Consider the following 18,958-nt stretch of genomic DNA (forward strand, 5'->3'; position numbering starts at 1 on the left):
GTTTGCCAGGCATGGAACGCAACTGAGGTGTACTAAACCACAAAACACAACTCAACTCCCACATCAGAAGTGGGGCAGGAGGGGGACACTAAGCAGGCCATGAGTTTAAAGGCAGACACAAGAAAGTAACACTTTACACAGTTGTTAATGAACTTCTCAAATTTGGTGTAAGAGGCGACAGTGGAGATGACAGTATTAGCAGGTTCAAAAAAATAAAGATGTTCATAAATGACAGGTCCAGAAAAAGATAAATGAAAGATCATACTAAAACATCCCTAACGCTACAGTTGTATAAGGGAACAGCCTCAGAAAGCAGATAGGTGTACATGCCCACCTTAAATACCATCTTGTATTCTCACTGCCCAGGCAATGCATAAGGCTGTACGGACTGCGGGTCTGACCCACTAGAGCATTTCTGACATATGAACCGTAATTTTTTACATCTTAACGGTATCCGATAATCTTCAGAGATGACAAGAGGTTATCAAAATCACCTCATCAAATCTTCCACACTTAGAGGTGGAAACACTAGAACTTCTTAACAGCCATATCTTTAAGCAAAGCGAAACACTTTTCCTAACTTCATTCTTAAAACAAGCAAACCGCTATAGCCGAAACTTTTCAAAAAATTATAGGCTGAGAAAGATAACCAGAACATGAAATTTTGGCCAAACAGCTAGCTAAAGATAATATTAGAAGCCACTAAAATTGTGATTTTATGTATGGAATAACCTAAGAATAGACTTTCATAAAGTCACTATGGCATTTTCAACTTTATTGATACACTTTTGCTAAGAAGTGAGAGATCCATATCCTCTACGTGCTGAAATATGTTACCCGCATGGGGAAGCAAATCATGTTTCTAGTGTGCAAAGAAAAATTTAATTCTCACCTAATACCAGGCTCCTCCACTCTACATACTGTTTGGATTACTAATACTGAAATAAGACTATTTATATAAGAAGTCAAAACAGCACAAGAACAAAAAGATCTTTGTTGCACATTAAGAAGCAAATGTTCACAGCAGAAATTTATATCAGGCATTTAAAAATATTATTCAGAAAGTTATTTTTAAAAGTTTCTGGTGTTTTTCACACTAGTATCTTTACTAGCTCCAGTTTACGTATGAGAGGTATGGTTTTAAAATTTAACCTGAAATTTTTGATGGCAGAACGCTACCTAATCAAAAACCCTGCCTTTAGTAGAAACCAGATAACATCTCATGGATGTCAGGGAAAAAAGTTTAGCAAAATTAATGCAAGTAAGGATTAGCCTGATGAATGGATGCACACAAACCATTCCTGAATTCAGCCATCTGGTTTTTGAATGCCTTTATTGTCTACAAAACACTTGTGCACAACACAGCTTAAGACCATAAAGACATGAGTTATTTTCTGCAGTCCTTTTGATGAATTTTAAAGGGATAATTCTCTGATATATTCCTCTCCCACTTGCTCTGTGGTCTCCTGCCTCCAGTCACCATTGTCTATGCTGGTCACAGACAGAAAGAAGGTAGTTCCAGACCAACAAATTAAAGTCTCAGTGCAAAAAACAGAGGGCTGATCTTACAGATATGAAAAAAAAAAAAAAGTTGGCATTAATTTTGGGAAGATTAGAAGGAATGAGGAATATAACAGTAGGTTTGCAAGATGTGCGGAGGAAAGTGTGTAGGAAGCAGAAGTGGGACTTATGAAAAAGTGGAGAAAAACAATGCAAGAAGTTGGACCGTCCCTGAAAGTTACTCCTGTATTTTCACACCACACATACTCAGTGTACCCAAGTGTTCCCAAAGGCTATTACAATGGCTAATTTGAAAGGAATTGAAAATCATAGTCTACTGTCAACACAATGGCTCTTAGAATACCTAACATTAACAAAAATCATCACCTAGCTTCAGTCTTGAAAAAAACAGTCCAAGACAAAGTCCAGTATTGTATCTAATGTTTTGATTTCTGGTCAGAAGTAAGGAGTTTTTGGTAGACCAAAAGGAGCTTGCTCACATGACACCATATGTGGCTAGACTAGAAACTCAGCTGCAACATACATGAGTCACAGTTAGTGAAATACATTAAGAGCCATGAACTTCTGTAAATAATACAATTCAGAATAATAAAAGGAAATTTATTTCTGCAACACTTCCATATACTAACATAACTTACCAGGAGGTACAGGTGGAGGAAAGCCAGGAAACTGTGGAGGTGGGATCCCAGGGGGAAGCGTTGGGATTCCCATAGGAGGGCGATTCAAATGAGGTGGAAAAGACATTCTTCCAGTCACAATCTGTCAAAAAGATAGAAAAGAAAACATGTACTAGTCAGTTCCCAAACATGAATTACAAAAGCAGTGCAAGTGATCGGTGTCCATAACGATTTTAAATCTTTATATGGACATTCAACCACAAACTAAAACTATTTTTAATGGTTTTCCCCCTGCTATTCATTAAGTTACAAATGCAGAAGTCGTCTTCTTTCACAATGAGAAACAGCACTTCTAGGGAAGTGTTTCAGAATGAAGTGAAAAACAAAACTATATCTGACTCCACCATACCAACGGTTTCAAAGGAATGCGAATTAAACAGCATCTAACAGTTTGTACAGTTCCTTTAAAATAAAGCTGTCTTCTGCAGTATCTGAAAACAGAAGTAATCCTGTAATACAGGATTATTTAAAAAATTATTAAAAAAATAAGGCAAGTAGTTATCTTGTACAAGAAATGATCACACACAATACAACTGCGGAACGACATGAGAGGAAAAACTGGGACATCCTGATGCTGCTCAGCATTAGTGGGAACTGCATTTAAGACAACAGAGGGGAGATCCCCAATTCCAGCAGACAGAGCTTGGAAGAGCATTGACTGATCTATTTTTAACTTTCCAGTTCACACATCTTCTAGAGCTCAACTTGGAAATAGCCCACGAGCTGAGAGTCAATATGCTACCATGGAGAATAAAGACTGTTTTAACATCATTTGCTATTCAGGTGGTCGTTATTATGTCCATATTACTGACCCTGGAACAGACACCACCCAATAATAATAAACAAGATCACTCTTAACACAACTAACAAGGCAGGTATTCTTGCTTCCAGTATTATCTCAGCATCCTTACATGGTCACATCTTCAATAAAGGGTGGCCCTCAGTTCTAACAAAACGAAAACTGGTCACCAATATTACTGCTGAGCATATACATTCACACTGCTGTGAGGAAGCACTAAAGGACTTCAAACACACTGGACTGTGTGAATATGAATCACAAAGACACCTTATCACAAGTGACAGGAGTCCAGTTAGCTATCTGTGCAAACATCTGCATTTCTCAATGGACTGTACAGACTGCTTAACAACCTGCAGTACAGTATCTTCACTGCAACTGTTTTCCAAACAGGCAGCCACAAGTCAAAACTGAAGCAAGCTGCCTTGAGAAAAAGTGTTCCGATAAGCAAAATTCTGGTACATACAACAGACCTGTAGATCATAAGATCAGCTTCCTGGCTGATCTTATGAGCACAAAAGAAACAGAAAACCAGCTTTGCTGGAGACAGATGTGCCTTCCACACATATACAAGAGCAAGTACTTAATGATAGTCTTAAATACTACAAGTAAGAGCTAATAGCCATACTCTACCATAACAGTAGATACATTTGAAAGAGCTGAAAAAATGAGAGAATCATGTAGCAAAACCTCATTCTCACAGAGTCTGGAAACAGCTACGAGAAACAAATGCATATAGTGGACTGGAGAGGATGAAAGAGAAGCCCAAATATATGTTTGAACATCAGAACTTATTTATTCTTCTGTAAGAACACATATATGGCCCTATACCGTAATTCACCCAAAGACACATTTACAACTACATCAATTACAAGAGGATCGTGATGATGGCATTCGTTAATTGGCCTCAAAGGGCATTCATCAACATGTCACCAGGATTAAAAATAAACGCTCCTGTGACATAAGGCCTAAGATAGCAGAAGAAACAAGACAGCAAATGCAAGCATTCCTTCAACTGTTCAGTAAAGATTATTTTATAAAATATAATAAACATAAAACCTTTTTTTCTCCCCCTTAGAATCCATATGCCTAAGAACACACTTCCTTTCTGTTGTTCTTAAATTTGTAAAACTGAACAGGCAAAGAAAAGTAGCAAAGGTCTATTGCCAAAATATCACGTTGGGAAGAACATTGTTTATTGTCTCTTCAGACTATGTGCACATTCCTCTTGAACCTGAAACTTGGGTGGTATGGAAGGGAACAGAACTCCCTTATCCACCTTGATATCACTATTTGAAACTTGTTCACAAAAAAAAAAAAACAAACAGCCAAGGGTCCCAGGGAAGGCAGAAAATTAAGATCTTTAAGGCCCTCGGTCCTTATCTATATCGCAAGCTGATAGACAACTGGACAAAATTCAAAGCTGTTTTGGGGCAGGATGGTAGAGTAATAAGCTCTTAGGTATGAGATGGTTCTAAACAGGCTGCAATAGCATTACACCACCTGAGGTCCACAAGACATTAAGGAATGGTCTGTTAAACAAAAAAGAACATTTGGGGAAGTAATTTTCCAGGCTGCCTGTAGGTGCAGTCCCTTCTCTCACTCCGATAAGCACTTTATCTGAGACACCATTTTGGAGAAGCTAAAAATAAGCCTAGAGACTAAGAGGTGAAGCAGTTCTTTGAGTTAAAAGATGCTGAAACATATCATAGTCAGTGTATGTCAATGCACACAGGCAAAGCTGTGAGGTTTTTTTAATTTAAATTTAAAAAGCAAAGATTTAGCAGTCAACAAAATAATTGTTACTGCATAGAAGGAACAAGGCAATTAGAACAGATCAAACTTCATCCTTCAATCTTCTAGTCAGGTGGATGTGAAACACCATTATCTGTAGGGCTTCAACAATCTGTTTTACTTGAAGCACTCTGTTCTTATTTCTTCCATAGATGCACAGTTACTTTCATAGTTGCTAGAAAGCTGCCCTGTTACTGACTTAATTCTTGTGTGGACCAATCCTAGCACCTCTGCTGTCTGTGGCACTGAAGACCAACGCTAGCATTAAAGAAAGCCTTGGCCTCTTCCTTGCTACTGTATGTACCAACATGAAGCTGGCAGAACAGTTTAATTCTCTGTTATAAAAACTGTGAGGATGAACAGACACCAAGACTGAAACTTCTCACTGGAGAAATGAGAGGTCTGGACAAGAGAGGAAGATGCATCCACTTCCCTGCAGCAGCTAAGATGCTACAAGGAAAGGAACCACATAGCATGTTTTTTCTGCCAGCAGCTAGAGAACACACAAGAAACATACTCTTCTAGCAGTCAGAGGAGCCTCTAACATCAAGTTTATAAGCAGCTACAAACCAAGCGGTAGGTATGGAAATTTAAAAGATGCTAAGGTGGGCCTCGGTAGAATACACTTGTAGAAATCACAGGAACACTATCTTGACCTTTTCTGCAGACTGTCCTACTACCCTGCCAGTACAGTTCAGTGACCAGTGTCTGATACATTTACTGTAGTCTCAGTACTATATATGCAAATACATTCAAATGTGTAAGGAACTAAAGAGTCCTGAGGTATTTTTAAAACCTCAGTGGACTTATGAAACTGCCTCAAGTGAAACTGGATGTAAGCAGCATTCCTGACAGCTTCATTTTAACTAGCAGCTCTAAGTGTGAGATTAATTTGTGTGAATGTTTCAGTGGTCCCAAAGACACAGGGATAAGAAAAGCAGTGAACATCTGGCCCAAAACCATTCGAAATAGAGAAATAATGACATCTTCAGCTCCCAAAATGACGGATTTCTGTCAGGTCTCTGACACGAAGTGTAGCCAATTTAGGCTATGTCCGTGCAAGCAAGCAGGGCAGTTCAACAGAAGGGGGTCTGTTAAACAAAATAGATGAAGCTGAGTCCCTAATGTCCACACTACACGTTCTGGGGAGGTCCACCCCACTGGAACAAATGCCGATCTGCAGGAAGGAATGCATTCTTCAGTATATTTTCATTCAAAAGGAATCCAGCTCATCCACTGGAATAGTGCAAACTGATGTGAAAAAAGATTTCCCAAGTGAGGACTGTGAGACTTCCTTCGAAAGCACACTCCTGAACTGAGTTAACACAGTAATGGAGGTGCACGCTTTATTAGCCTTGGGCAATTTTTGTAAGCTGCAGATTAATGATGTCACGGATAGCAAAATATCTAAGCTTACTCTAAGCAGCCCCAGCTCAAATCCAGCCAGAGCTATTAGCTAAAGTAAGGGCTACACAAACACAGCTATAATATTGCAGGTTCAACTTTGGCCTAGAAGAAGTTCAGTTGCTTTCATATACTGCTCTTCTGAGGTAATAAGCCCTGGTGGAAACAAACACCATCCAGAGCCACCTGCGCCAATCTTCTGACACTTGGAGAGAGTACAGGAATACCCATATGGCTCTAAGGTTTGGTAAAGTCCCCTGAGACTTGTTAATTCTGACTCGGTGCTACCCCTGCTGGGCAGGAGCTCTGTCCCTGAGAAGCATGCTAGCTCTGACACACAACTAAACATGTGCACAGGGCTGGCCTGGGGGCATGCTGGACTCAAGTGTCTGAGACCACAGAGAACTCAGAATTACTATGAAACAAAGGCCACTGTCACTTGGACATCGCTGCCCCATGCTTCTTTATTATCTCTGACTCCCAAAAGTCCCAATGAGAAGGGCTGACTGTAAGATTGTACTGGTCTGGCTGCACCGTTGATGTTATTTTTTCTTAAATCATTGTATTCTTTAAACCTTTTTTTAACTTACTCCAGTTTTTTTAATAAAGGGGTGAAGAGGTATGGCACAAAGAGAACATAAGTTTATTGAAAACCACTGGTAACTAATGTATTTTAAACTGACAATGGTATCACCTACTCAGGGCAGCATCATAATTCTACCACTGTCGCAGGATTTATCTCCTTAGTATCTCTGTATTTACACATCAGAACTTTTATTTAAAAACTTGCAAAATATTTTAACCATTTTCAAAACAGCTAAGTCCCCCGTGAAACAGATACATTACTTACTGCTGAGCTGCTGTTATACTAAACAAAGTTTAAAATAACTGTAAAAATCCTGAAGTCTTAATACTTAAAAAAACTTAATGCATTTTAAGAATACATACATGTAGTGTCATAACAGCAGTGACAGTATGGCTGATCTAGCTTGATTTCATTTTGTCTCATTCTAACTTCCCTTCAACATTTTGCCAACACAATTCTTCTGCATCATAAAAAAATCTGTAGGCTTAGTCTAGAATAAGTTGCACAAAATAGCTGTGCAAGGTAGTTCATCAAATAAGGCAGAATAAGCGCAAAACTTTCGATTTTTTTTTCGATTATTATTTTTTTAAATCAGCTACAGTTCAGATTTGACTATAATCTTAATATTTAGATTACAAGAGCACTGGCCAAAATCCACACCTATGGTAAGTCTGTAACACTATGCTATTTAGTAACACCCTGGTTAAAGGGATGTTATACCAAGACATTTGATTTATATATCCATGTTGTTATGTTTCACTGAAGTGTCCCTATAAAAAAAGCTTTCACACATGAAAATGTTTCTAATGCTTTTTAAGAATTAGAATCATACCATGTTTTGGTATTTGATTCTAATGTCAATATCTGTGCAGCAGAGAGTGAATAATAATTTCCTCTAATTTATGACAAAGTATTTTATACATTTTGTATCATATGATTGGTGCAGCTGTGCAACAAAAGCATTTTTCAGAAACAGTTGGAAAAAAACATATATGGTAAACCAACCTATTAAAGTCAGTACTATCACCTAGGCTTTTACATCAGTCTCTATATGATGTATAAATTTTTAAGCAGTTTCATTATAAAAATAACCTCATAGTTTGTCACCCGTCAGAGATCTCGCTTATATTACTGCTTCTCACAAAAAACCCCAAAACTCTCTTAATAGAAAAATCTTTTCTTTCAAGCCAACAGATTTTCTCAGTGAAAATGTCCACTTTCTCACAGAGGCCTACAGTTTTCTCCAAAATTGCCTGCAGATAAGCAAGGCATCAACGTCAAACACAACAGGCATAGGGAGAGATAAAACAGATTATAGATTTTTCTAAATATATTTATTTCTGAACACACAAAACTAGTATTTGCTCAAGCCTCATTTTCAGAGGTGATCTAGAAAGTGTTCAGTAACTGCTATGAAACAAGCTGCATCCCAAACCATTATTATGAAGCAACCCCAAAATTAACATGCTTATCCAATCCAAAGTCTCGGTCTGAAAGCCCTTGAACTAGGCCTGCATTAAGCATGTCACCAGAACTTTAAAATCTTTCACATAGTTCCTAGATCTGTCCCTCTGCACACTTAAAAAGCCCTGGTCCGTCAAATAAGTGGCTTTCCACTATTACTTTGCTCTTAACTCTTCCCAAAACAGAAACATGGCTGTGGCATTACATTTATATGAACGGGCACTTGAGAGACAGAAGCAAAGAAACATGAAGCACTATGTACAATGCCACCCCTTTACAGGGGAAGTAAGAAACCCTCCTGTTCTTCCTTCTTTGAGTTTGTCTACACCATTGTCCATAAATGCTGATGCAACACCTGAGCAATGTTTTCCCGCCCTGCAAAAAAATTACTAAAAATTCGTGTGCATGCATTTTAATCTGAACAGACTGACAACAATACAACTTTAAGATTTCACTTCCTGTAAACCCCTGTAAGAGCTATTACAAAAAAAAAAAAAAAAAAAAAAGTCGTGTCCGGGATGTTTTCTGTATTTAAACAAAACCACCCCTCTTTTCCTTCAGGGGGACAAAGGTCTTTATCTATAATGGAAAATTACCATGAGGAAAACATGCCGATATACACATCACAACTGTTTCTGACGCGGATGAATCACTCTGATTCTTTTACGCACAAGCTCCTAACACGTATTTTCAGACGACTGGCCCAGCCCACACCAGGGACATCAGCTTCCCCGCCGCGATACACCGAAGAACGCCTCCTCGCATGACCCGTTTCCCGGACGCCGGGAAGCCAAGCCCCGCCCGTGGCCCGGCCCAGGCGGGCGCCGGGCGCGGCGGCCCCGCGGCGTGAGGAGGCCCTCGCCCGCTTGGCGGGAGCGGACGGAGCCCCGGGCCGAGCGCTCGCCCTGCCCGGCGCCCGCCGCGCCTCCGGGAGGCGGAAGGGACTCCCACGCCTGCTGGGCGGGAGAGCAAGCGAACAGCCCCGCCGCTCTCCCGCGAGCGCCGCCCCGAGGCCACTCTCCCGTCCCGTCCCGCCTCCACGCCGAGGAGCGGCCTCACCCCGGGACCCGGCCCGGGCCGCGCCTCCCCTCAGCGGGCGGCCGAAGCGCCGCCGCCTTCCCGCCCCGCCTCATACCCCCACCGTCCTTCGCCTCTCACCCCTTCGCCGCGGACCAGGAGCCGCGTCCGGAACAGCGCCGCCGCGGCCCCTCCGAGCGGCGCGGGCCGGGGATGGTGTCGGGGGAAGCCACTGGGCCCGGCTGGGAGGCCCCGGGGGTGCCACTAGGCCGCGAACACACCTCGCTGAGCCGCCGCCGCTGCTCTGCGCGGGGTCATGTGATCCACCCCTTCCGGCGACAGCCCGACCTGCACCGCGCCGCGCCACCATAGAGGCAGAGGTGCCAGAGCGTCCCCCCGCTCGGCGCCCGTACAATAACGCGCACAACCATAGAGCGGCGGTGGCTAGAAAGGCAGGAAGGGCGAAAAAAGAAAGGCGTCTGCGCTGCCGCCATTTTTGCTGGGGACTAAGGTGGCGCTGCGCCGCGCGTGGGGCCGGCCCGCGGCTTCGCCATCTTGAGGTGAAACACTATCAGTCGGGGTGATTGGCGGCGGCAGCTCCCGACAGCTTCCCACTGTGGGTGAGCACGGGCTCCTCTCCCCCCCCGGTTAGCCCGGGGTGACGTTCCCCGCTCCCGCGCTCTTTGGCCAGGCTTAGTCGCGACAGTGGTAGGCGCGGGATGAACCCGACGGCTACTCGTAGCGAGGGGAGACGTGTTGCACTGCGTTTAGCAAATTCTAGGAGCCTAGAAAGCTAAACCAAGTATCAGTCTTACGGTCAGGAGATGCAAAAATATAGACTTACAGAGTGGTTTGGGTTGGAAGGGACCTTTAGAGGTCATCTAGCCCAACCCCCCTGCAGTGAGCAGGGACATCTTCAACTCGATCAGGTTGCTCAGTGCCCCGTCCAGCCTGACCTTGAATGTTTCCAGGGGTGTCTACCACCTCTCCGGGCAACCCAGGCCAGCACTTCACCACCCTCACTGTGAAAAATTTTTCCTTTATATCCGGTCTAAGCCTACTCTCTATTAGTTTAAAACCATTACCCCTTGTCCTATCACAACAGGCCTTGCTAAGAAGTTTGTCCCCATCTTTCCTATAGTCCTCCTCTAAGTACTGAAAGGCTGTAAAATCAGGTCCCCCCACAGCCTTCTCCAGGCTGAACACCCCCAAATCTCTCAGCCGGTGCTTGGACGAGAGGTGCTCCAGCCCTCGGGTCATTTTCGTGGCCTCCTCTGGACCGGCTCCAACAGGTCCATGTCCTTCCTGTGCAGAGGGCTCCAGAGCTGGACGCAGGGCTCCAGGTGGGGTCTCACCAGAGCAGAGCAGAGGGGCAGAATCCCCTCCCTCGACCTGCTGGCCACGCTGCTTTTGATGCAGCCCAGCATACGGTTGGCTTTTGTGGAAGGCTGTATCTCTGCTGAAAAAAACCTAAAGATTTACAGCACAAAAAGAGCAAATGCCACTATCTTAGGCTGCCATATGCTCAGCAAAAAAGATATTACTGTACTATAAAGCAGTTAGGCCTAGCTGTGGTCTACAACTGGTATTTTCCCTGACCTACTTAAGCATTTAGACTACATTAAAAGGCAATTTTATACATACAATTTCCCCCAACATGACATACCAGATAGTAATTGCTGTAGTTACCACAATGATGGCAAGCAATTGCAAATGAAAAGAGGAAGTGACTGTGAATGGAAATAAGGGAGTCCTACAGATGATAATGAGGTAGACCACAACATAAGCATATGTGTACAAAGCTTGTTTAAAACACTTTGGATCAGCTAGGGGAAAATAAAGTCTTACTATCTCTATATTATATTTTTCACTGTTTATATACACTGTTTAAGGAAAAGTGCTCAAAAGACCAGAGTCTAATGGCAAACAATCCCCTCCACCTGTAATGGCAAGAAAAACATTCAAAGCAGACACTGGTCACTCCTTCAGTACAAAGCAGATTAAATCTACTTGACTGATGTCATAGGTGCTACTGAACAGTCAACAGCTGAGCTGGGATAAGGTCCTGCTTATCACCTTGCTTTAAAAGATGATGTGCAAAGGTAAATTTTTTAGCAGTAGCAGATTTACAAAATACTTCAGGATTGAATGCAATTCCTTTGCCTTTCAGAAACAGTATTTTTGCTTTCTATTAATTACAACCCATTCCACTCAGCCTGCATATTTCCCTTCAACTAATGTAAATTTAGTAACTGCAATACTGACTACTGTTAATATTTAAAATAATTTATAAACATACCTAGGCAGTTAAAAATGATGCTCATTTTGCAACTTGCAGGAAAACCAAGGAAAAGAAAGGGCATAAAAAGAATCTTCTGAGTTTCCTGTTTCTATGCTGCTGTCTCAGATGGAAACTGTAACCCGCTTTGAAAAAGAAATGTGAAATCCAAACACACTCCTACTGCTGTAACAAGCCTTTCTATTTACAGGAAACATTGCAAAGGCTTTCCTGATTTAGGCATTCATCTATTTTGTTCAGCCAAGGAAATCAACCATTTTGCATTTACTGCCCTTGTACAAATCATGAACTTTAGCCTCCAGTATCCTTCCTAGTCAAGGAAGAATAGCATCAGAAGCATCCAGTAAAAATAGCTACTTCCACATCTCTACTCTTTCTGCTATTGAATTTTAGAATTATGTAACCCTAAACCTATGTTACCTTTTTACCCTTCAGTTATGAAACTGAGATCCCACTTTCCAGATACTGATCACAGTTCACTTTATTCAGTTCCTCATTGCAGACTCCAGAGTTTCATGCTTAAGCCATCCAAGAAGAGTGCAGTAGATGGCTTTTGAAACTAAGACCAAAATTAAAAGAGGTGTTCTTTATGCCTGCAGATTGTTTTGCATTTCAAGCCTGAGAAGTCACTCCAAACATGTGCTGTGGTTTAGCCCCAGTCAGCAACTAAACAGCATGCAGCTGCTCATTCACTCCCCTGTGGGATAGGGGAGAGAATCAGAAGAGCAAAAGCAAGAAAACTTGTGGGTTAAGAACTGTTTAATAATTAAAATGACATAGTAATTATAATTAGTGTTATGATAATAATAATAAAAAGGAAAAAAACCCACAAGCGATAAAACTGCTCACCACTTGCTGACCGACGCTGCTGGTCCCTGAGCCGTGATCACTGCCTCCCCCTGCCCCCGGCCAGCTCCTCCCGGTTAATATCCTGGGCATGACATTATATTATATGGAATATCCCTTTGGCCAGTTTGAATCTGCTCTCTTAGGTGTGCCCCCTCCCCTCCCAGCTTCTTCTGGCACAGCATGAGAGGCTGGAAAAGTTCTTGACTAGCACAAGCACTACCCAGCAACAACTAAAACATCAGTGTGTTATCACCATTATTTTCATACTAAGTCCAAAACACAGCACTGTACCAGCTACAGTGAAGAAAATCAACTCTATCCCAACTAAAACCATGACAACATGCTAGGCAGCATCTCAGGGTACAGGGATCAGATGGTTTCTAGACTATGCATCATTTTAAATGTTTTATGGGTGGAACAGAGTTCTAGTCCACAGCTCCAGAATCACTGGGTAAAAAGGATCTACTACAGCGGTGAAGGAGTACAGTCTTTATAAAACTCTGACTAATCACTGGGATCCTGGATCCTTACTGCCCATCTGCTATATCCAGTGCAGGTTTCTGTCTTGTCAGTATATGCTATGTTACTCCCATGGAAATCAGTAAAACCTGTTTTCAAGGAGCAGATGGAATTGATTTTTTACCTATAAAGAAACCAAATGTACAGTTATAAGCAGGGCATTTAAAAAGAGGAATTAAATCTACACTTCCTATTTCAGGAGGAGCAGTGCCACACTTTTTCTGAGAGAGAGAAGTAGGAAACAATGTTTGTACATTTTGTAATATTTTAAATAAAAGTAGCCTTCAAGTGTACTTTTTTAACACCACAAAATGAATAATTAGATTTTGTCTTATATTCCTCATACCCTTTAATTGCTCCCTCCCATTACCAGTCTGAATACAGCCACTTAGGGGAAAATCCCTTAGATGCCAAACTCTCATTGATTTGATTCCTTGGCTTCCCATGAATAGTCCTGTGAGATTTAGAAGTTTCTACCCCAAATATATTAAATATATAGGCTGCCCAGGATTTTTTCACTCTCAAGACATTTGGTTCAGCAGAAGTTTATTCCTATAGATGTCAGTCTACTTAGTTAATCTTCTTGATTAAACTTTTCTGCAAAATACTGAGTGAAAATACATTATTGTAATAGTATGAAAGAGAACAGGGAAGGCAGTTGCTGTGCCAATCTTCAGTCACTCATCATCACTAAACTGCACAGAAGAGAAATAGATAAACCACGTCTACGCCTAGTCACACAAATATATATAGTAGAATTTAGTATTAGAAAAGTACTTCAGCGATACACTGGAGTTCTGACAGGGCCTCAGTCACTCCAAGTGTTAGGAACCTCACTGATGCCTCATTTTTGTAGTAGTTGGTCCTGCCAGCTCAGTTTTGTGAAATGATGATACTTCACCTTACAGAAGGTAAACTCGCAGTCACTGGTGTCTATGCGAATACCCAGTTATGTAATTTGGCTCCCTCTCAAAATTATTTGTACACAACCAAACCAGAGGACCAAACAACAGGGTACTTTATAGCTGCCTTCGTGTGGTTATCAACAGGTAAAGTGAAACCATGCATCTCCTTTGTCCAGTGAGGTAACCATTAGCATTTGATCCAAGCACCCAGCCAAAAACTCTAGCTACTTTAGAAGAAAAATTGCTCGTGCACTGGCTATGCTACAACAAAAATATTTTTGCGTAAGATTTAAATAAATTTTCATATACATGTACAGCCAATGAAAGATAACTTCTCCTTTTCTTGTAGCACCCTGCCCTTTCCAGCCAGTACCATGAGCCGAAAGTTCACTGGAGCCGTTGCTGGCTGAGCTTGCTCCCTTAACATGGGGCTTCTTTGACCATCCCTACCCGGTTCCGTATCTCCAGTTTCTGACCGTGAATCTGCCTTTTTTTTGGCAGTCCTGAGCTTCTATTTCAGATACGTAGTCTCTTTCAGCTAAATAAATGGTGGCAGTTCACCCACGGGCTGTAGCTACCACCACAAAAAAGGACGATGGTGGCTGGTGGCACTCACCGTCTACAGCTTCCTCACAAGGGGAGGAGGGGCAGGTGCTTGTCTCTTCTCTCCGGTGACCAACAATAGGACCCAAGGGAATGGCAAGAAGATGTGCCAGGGGAGGTTTAGGTTCGGTATTAGGAAAAGGTTCTTCCCCCAGAGAGTGGTGGAGCCCTGGAACAGGTTCCTCAGGGAGGGAGTCATGGCACCAAGCCCGACAATGTTCAAGAAGCCCTTGGACAATGACCTCAGAGACATGGTGTGAATTTGGGGTTGTCCTGTGCAGGGTTAGGAGTTGGACCCAACGATCCTTGTGGGTCCCTTCCAACTCAGGACATTCTACAATTCACTCCTTGTCGAGACTTTGTTTAAATGCGTGCGTGGCAGAAGCAAGCTGGGAGCCTGGCTTACTCTCACACGAACACTGTGAACTGCTTATTTACCAGACCTCAAGGCCTGGGAGGCTCTCCAGATGGAAGGAAAGAGCTTTGCTGTGAATTTCATCCCTCAAACACCTGCTGGGTGCTACTTCCCCAGCGCAGGGTGGCCCGCCTGCCCGCTTGCCCTCAGGGGAACACGGGACAAAAATAAAGCAAAGGAAGGAAAAAGCCCCGGGGGGGTGGGAAAGGGCCAGGAGCACCGTGCCCCCTCGAGGGGGCCGCCGCTCGCCCTCGTAACGCCCCCGGAGGCGCAGCGCCCTCAGCCCCGCCGCGGCCACTCACCGCCCCCCCCGGCCCCACTAACCACTCTCCCTGCTCCGCTCCGCGAACAACACGTCGGGCCCCGCCGCCCCTTCCCGCCGCCCCGGCGGCACAGGAACTACACCTCCCAGCAGGCGCCACGGCGGCTCCCGCCACGGCCTGCCGTCCGCCGGCGGCTCTCCGTGAGGAGGCGCTCCGGACTACAGCTCCCGGCGTGCCGGCGCCGCCCCGCCTCCCGCCTTCCCGGTGAGAAAATAACCCTGAAGTTCCCCACCATCAGCTGACAAGGAGGGGAGCGGGTGGAGGGCGGCGGGGGCGCCGGTCCTTGCCCCGCTCAGTCCTCCCGGGGGACTCGCCTTCATGGTTGGGTGGCCGCCCCGGCCCCTGGGGGAGGAGAACCGGGACACCCTCCCCGGGCGCGGAGGGGTCGGGGAGGAGGAGGAGGAAGCCGCGGCCGGGACCCGACCCGACTCCTTAGTCACCGGGTGCCGGCGGGAGGAAGGGGAAGAAAGGCGGCCGCCGACTTGTAAACAATAGCGCGGCGCCCGGTGCCGCGCCGCCTTTGTTCCCGGCCCCACCGCCGCTTGGCGGGCGGGAGGAAGCCGGGGGCTTCCGCCTTCCTCCCCTGGAAGAGGAGGGCGGCGGGCGGGGCGCGGCGCGGCCCCAGGTAGGTGCGGGGAGCGCGAGCGGGGCGCCGGCCGGTGCCGCTGTTATGTAAGGGCGGCCGGTTGGCGGGGGGCCGCCCGCCGCCCCCGCCCGGCCCAGCCGCAAGTCCCGGCCGCCGCGGGGCAGCGGTGCCGGCCGGGTCTGCCCACCCCGCCCCGGGGCGGGGGGGCCAAGGGTCGGCCCGGGGCGGGCTGGGGAGGTAGGGCCGGGGCCCCGCACCGCCGGGAGGCGGCGGCGGGTCCGGACAAAGGCGGCTCGGTGTGCAGCCTGCCCTCGGCGGGCGCCGGGTTTGAGAGCCCGCTTCGGCAACTTGGGTCGGAGAGAGGGAGAAAATCCGTTGTCTCGTCCGCCTGGCCGCGGTAGCGATCGTTACCCGGCGTTACAAAGAGAGCGGATTTCTGTTTGTCTGGTGAAGCACATCAGGAAATTCCCAGCAAATAAATACTGTGAACTCTGAAGGAGGAGCTTAGCTGGGGAGCGAAAGCAGAGAATTTTCTAGTATTGACATAATTCTGTGTGTGTACATCTATGTGCGTTTCTAATGCCACTTTTGCCTCTGTGTCACCGTCTCCCTCTGTTCTCTGCTTCAGGGAAATACTTGCCCCATCTGCTGAAGTACACCAGACTGGGGCTTTTTTTATCACATTGCTTAAAATATGTTATACGGCTAAGTGGAGAAAGAATGTGCACCAGCATTTTGGTATAATGATATGTGATACCAGCCACCTTGTTTAAGTTTATTTTGGAGAAAGAAGCCTTCGTTTGCTCTTAACAAGACTCTTCCTGAGAGGCAGGTCAGTGTATGAATCTTACAGAAACATCTATTAATTATTTAAAATTAAGTGAGGGCAGAATTCCTGTTGTGTTTCTTTCCCCTGAGAAAATACTAAATTTGCAAATGACGCTTAAACATATCATTGTTCAAAACAGAAGCAGGAGGGAAAAACATTGCTTCAAAGAAATTTGAAGATGAGCGCCCACACGCAAACTGCAGAGAAAGGACAGAACACAACACTCTTGTGCCAGGAAAGCTACGTTTGCAGTGGGACAGATGAAGCAATCTTTGAGTGTGACGAGTGCAGGAGCCTACAGTGCCAGCGTTGCGAAGAAGAGCTGCATCAGCCGGAAAGGTTACGGAACCACGAACGGACCCGTATAAGGCCCGGCCATGTCCCGTACTGTGATTCCTGCAAGGGTGCCAATGGGAACATAATGCATGCCAGTATGACGGGCTCGAGACAGATAGCAGCAGTGAGGTGCCAGGTGTGCAAAATCAACCTCTGCGTGGAGTGTCAGAAGAGAACACATGCAGGGGGGAACAGAAGGAAACACCCTGTCACTGTGTACCATGCTGGCAAAGCCTTAGAGCAGGAAGAGGAGGAAGGGATGGATGAGGAGACCAAGAGAAGGAAGATGACAGAGAAAGTTGTGAGTTTCCTCTTGGTGGATGAAACTGAGGAGATTCAGGTAAGAACTACTGCAGCTTGTTTGAATGGGTGAGATCCTGTAGTTTCTACCTTAGTCTAACAGGGTGCTGCGATGCATGATTAATCCTTGAAGTGTAACTGGCAACAACAGTAACGAAATGGGGATAGCCAGTTAAGAGGCACTAAGTGAGTGTCTTGGGCCAAAAGGACACAGTGCCTTGGAGCGGCCTTGCTCACGAGTTTCTCAGAAGGTCAAGTTCATTAAAACCTTATGTGTGGCAAGAGCCTCCTGTAAGGCTTGGTAAGCGAAGCTGGTGAAAGAATTTACTCTGTATGGAGACACATACAACCAAGATAAGAGCTCTCTGTGCAGGATGCTGATCATTCCTGAACAAAATTCAACTGAGAGGATTGCAGTAGATATTCTGCAAATGGGAGTGCTGGCATCCAATCTCCTACCATATGACTAGGAGTAGGCACTGTACCAAGCAGTGCTAATGCAAGGCTACAGGCCCCTGCGACCCTCCTAGCATCAGTAAATCCATCTGATTTTTAGGAATAGGATAAAGTAGAAATAAGGGTCCAAAGTGTACCATCCAAGACTGCAGACACCAGGGTTAAGGTATATTGCTTGACACAAACATTCCATGTTAGCCTTTTTGCTGAAGGAGGGCAAAATTGGCCCTCAATTTGGAGTAGTCCTGCTGCTAATAATGATAGAAATACAATTGACTGGGAACAGCCTCTTGGGAGGAGTTATTTTAGGGAGTCTAGCATTCAATATATGGAGTTAATTAACTCTTATGTTGGCCCTTACATTTGGTGAGTGTAAGCACTTTACAGTGTAAAAATACAAATGTTAAAACAGCAACATGTTGAAGTCACAGGGCAGGTTAGTTACACAGCTAAAAATTCAGCTTTGTGTTCTGGCTTCCTTTTTGCACCCCTCATGTTAAACCTCAGTCAGGGGACGCTGAAAGAAAATGTGTAGTCACATGGAGACTCAATATCTGGTTGCTCTAATTCATGCTATCAGTGGTAAAAAGAATTGTGATGATATTCTGATTGTTGGTAGATTAGTTACTTGTATCCATTGTAGTAACAGTCAAAGTGTCTGCCATACACTGCGAGGAAATGTGACTTAAGTATCTCGTATATATTCTGTACTATAGAATAGTGGTTTTGTGTGTGTATATATGTAAACTAATTATATTATAGTGTAGAATAGATGCAAGGTGCTTGAGTCACATTTTGGTCAGTTCAGGTGTACTGACTGACAAATTCTTATGGCTTTTGGAGGGGAAAGGGAGGAAAGGATGGCCAACAGTATCCTGGGCTGCATTAAAAGGAGTGTGGCAGCAGGTCGAGGGAGGTTATCCTCCCATTCTACTCTGCTCTAGTGAGACCACATTTGGAGTACTGTGTCCAGTTTTGGGCTCCCCAGTTTAAGAACGATGTGGAACTGCTCGAGCAAGTCTAGCGGAGAGCTATGAAGATGATCAGGAGACTGGAGCATCTCCGTTATGAGGAAAGGCTGAGAGACTTGGGTTTTTTCAGCCTGGAGAAGAGAAGGCTGAGGGGGGACTTCATCAATACCTATAAATATCTAAAGGGTGGGAGTCAGGAGGATGGGACCAGATTCTTTTCAGTGATGTCCAAAGACAGGACAAGGGGCACAAGTCGGAACAGAGGAAGTTCCAGCTAAACATGAGAAAGAACTTCTTTATTGTGAGGG

General features: G+C 44.7%; 2 protein-coding genes across 5 annotated transcripts in view; one reads left to right on the plus strand and one right to left on the minus strand.

The window, feature by feature from the left end:
- Positions 1 to 9,635, minus strand: part of RBM25 (RNA binding motif protein 25) — a 34,544-nt gene extending 24,909 nt beyond the window's left edge. For 2 of the 3 annotated variants that reach the window (XM_075105706.1, XM_075105704.1), the window contains exons 1-2: positions 9,401 to 9,599; positions 2,160 to 2,280 (exon numbers count right to left, since the gene is read on the minus strand). In XM_075105706.1, coding sequence (XP_074961807.1) covers positions 2,160 to 2,265 — 106 coding nt within the window. In that variant the 5' untranslated portion in view covers positions 2,266 to 2,280; positions 9,401 to 9,599. Of the gene's footprint in view, positions 1 to 2,159; positions 2,281 to 9,400 lie in introns of all 3 variants that reach the window. The other variant, XM_075105705.1, reaches the window with a different exon arrangement.
- A 5,773-nt stretch (positions 9,636 to 15,408) lies between these two features.
- The window catches only part of ZFYVE1 (zinc finger FYVE-type containing 1), a 28,375-nt gene continuing 24,825 nt past the window's right edge, over positions 15,409 to 18,958 (plus strand). The window contains exons 1-3 of one of the 2 annotated variants that reach the window (XM_075105708.1): positions 15,409 to 15,797; positions 16,387 to 16,590; positions 16,727 to 17,263. In XM_075105708.1, the coding sequence (XP_074961809.1) occupies positions 16,766 to 17,263 (498 nt within the window). In that variant the 5' untranslated portion in view covers positions 15,409 to 15,797; positions 16,387 to 16,590; positions 16,727 to 16,765. Of the gene's footprint in view, positions 15,798 to 16,386; positions 16,591 to 16,726; positions 17,264 to 18,958 lie in introns of those variants that run through there. The other variant, XM_075105709.1, reaches the window with a different exon arrangement.

Source organism: Phalacrocorax aristotelis, chromosome 10 (assembly GCF_949628215.1).
Source record: "Phalacrocorax aristotelis chromosome 10, bGulAri2.1, whole genome shotgun sequence".
Taxonomy (NCBI): Eukaryota; Metazoa; Chordata; class Aves; order Suliformes; family Phalacrocoracidae; genus Phalacrocorax; species Phalacrocorax aristotelis.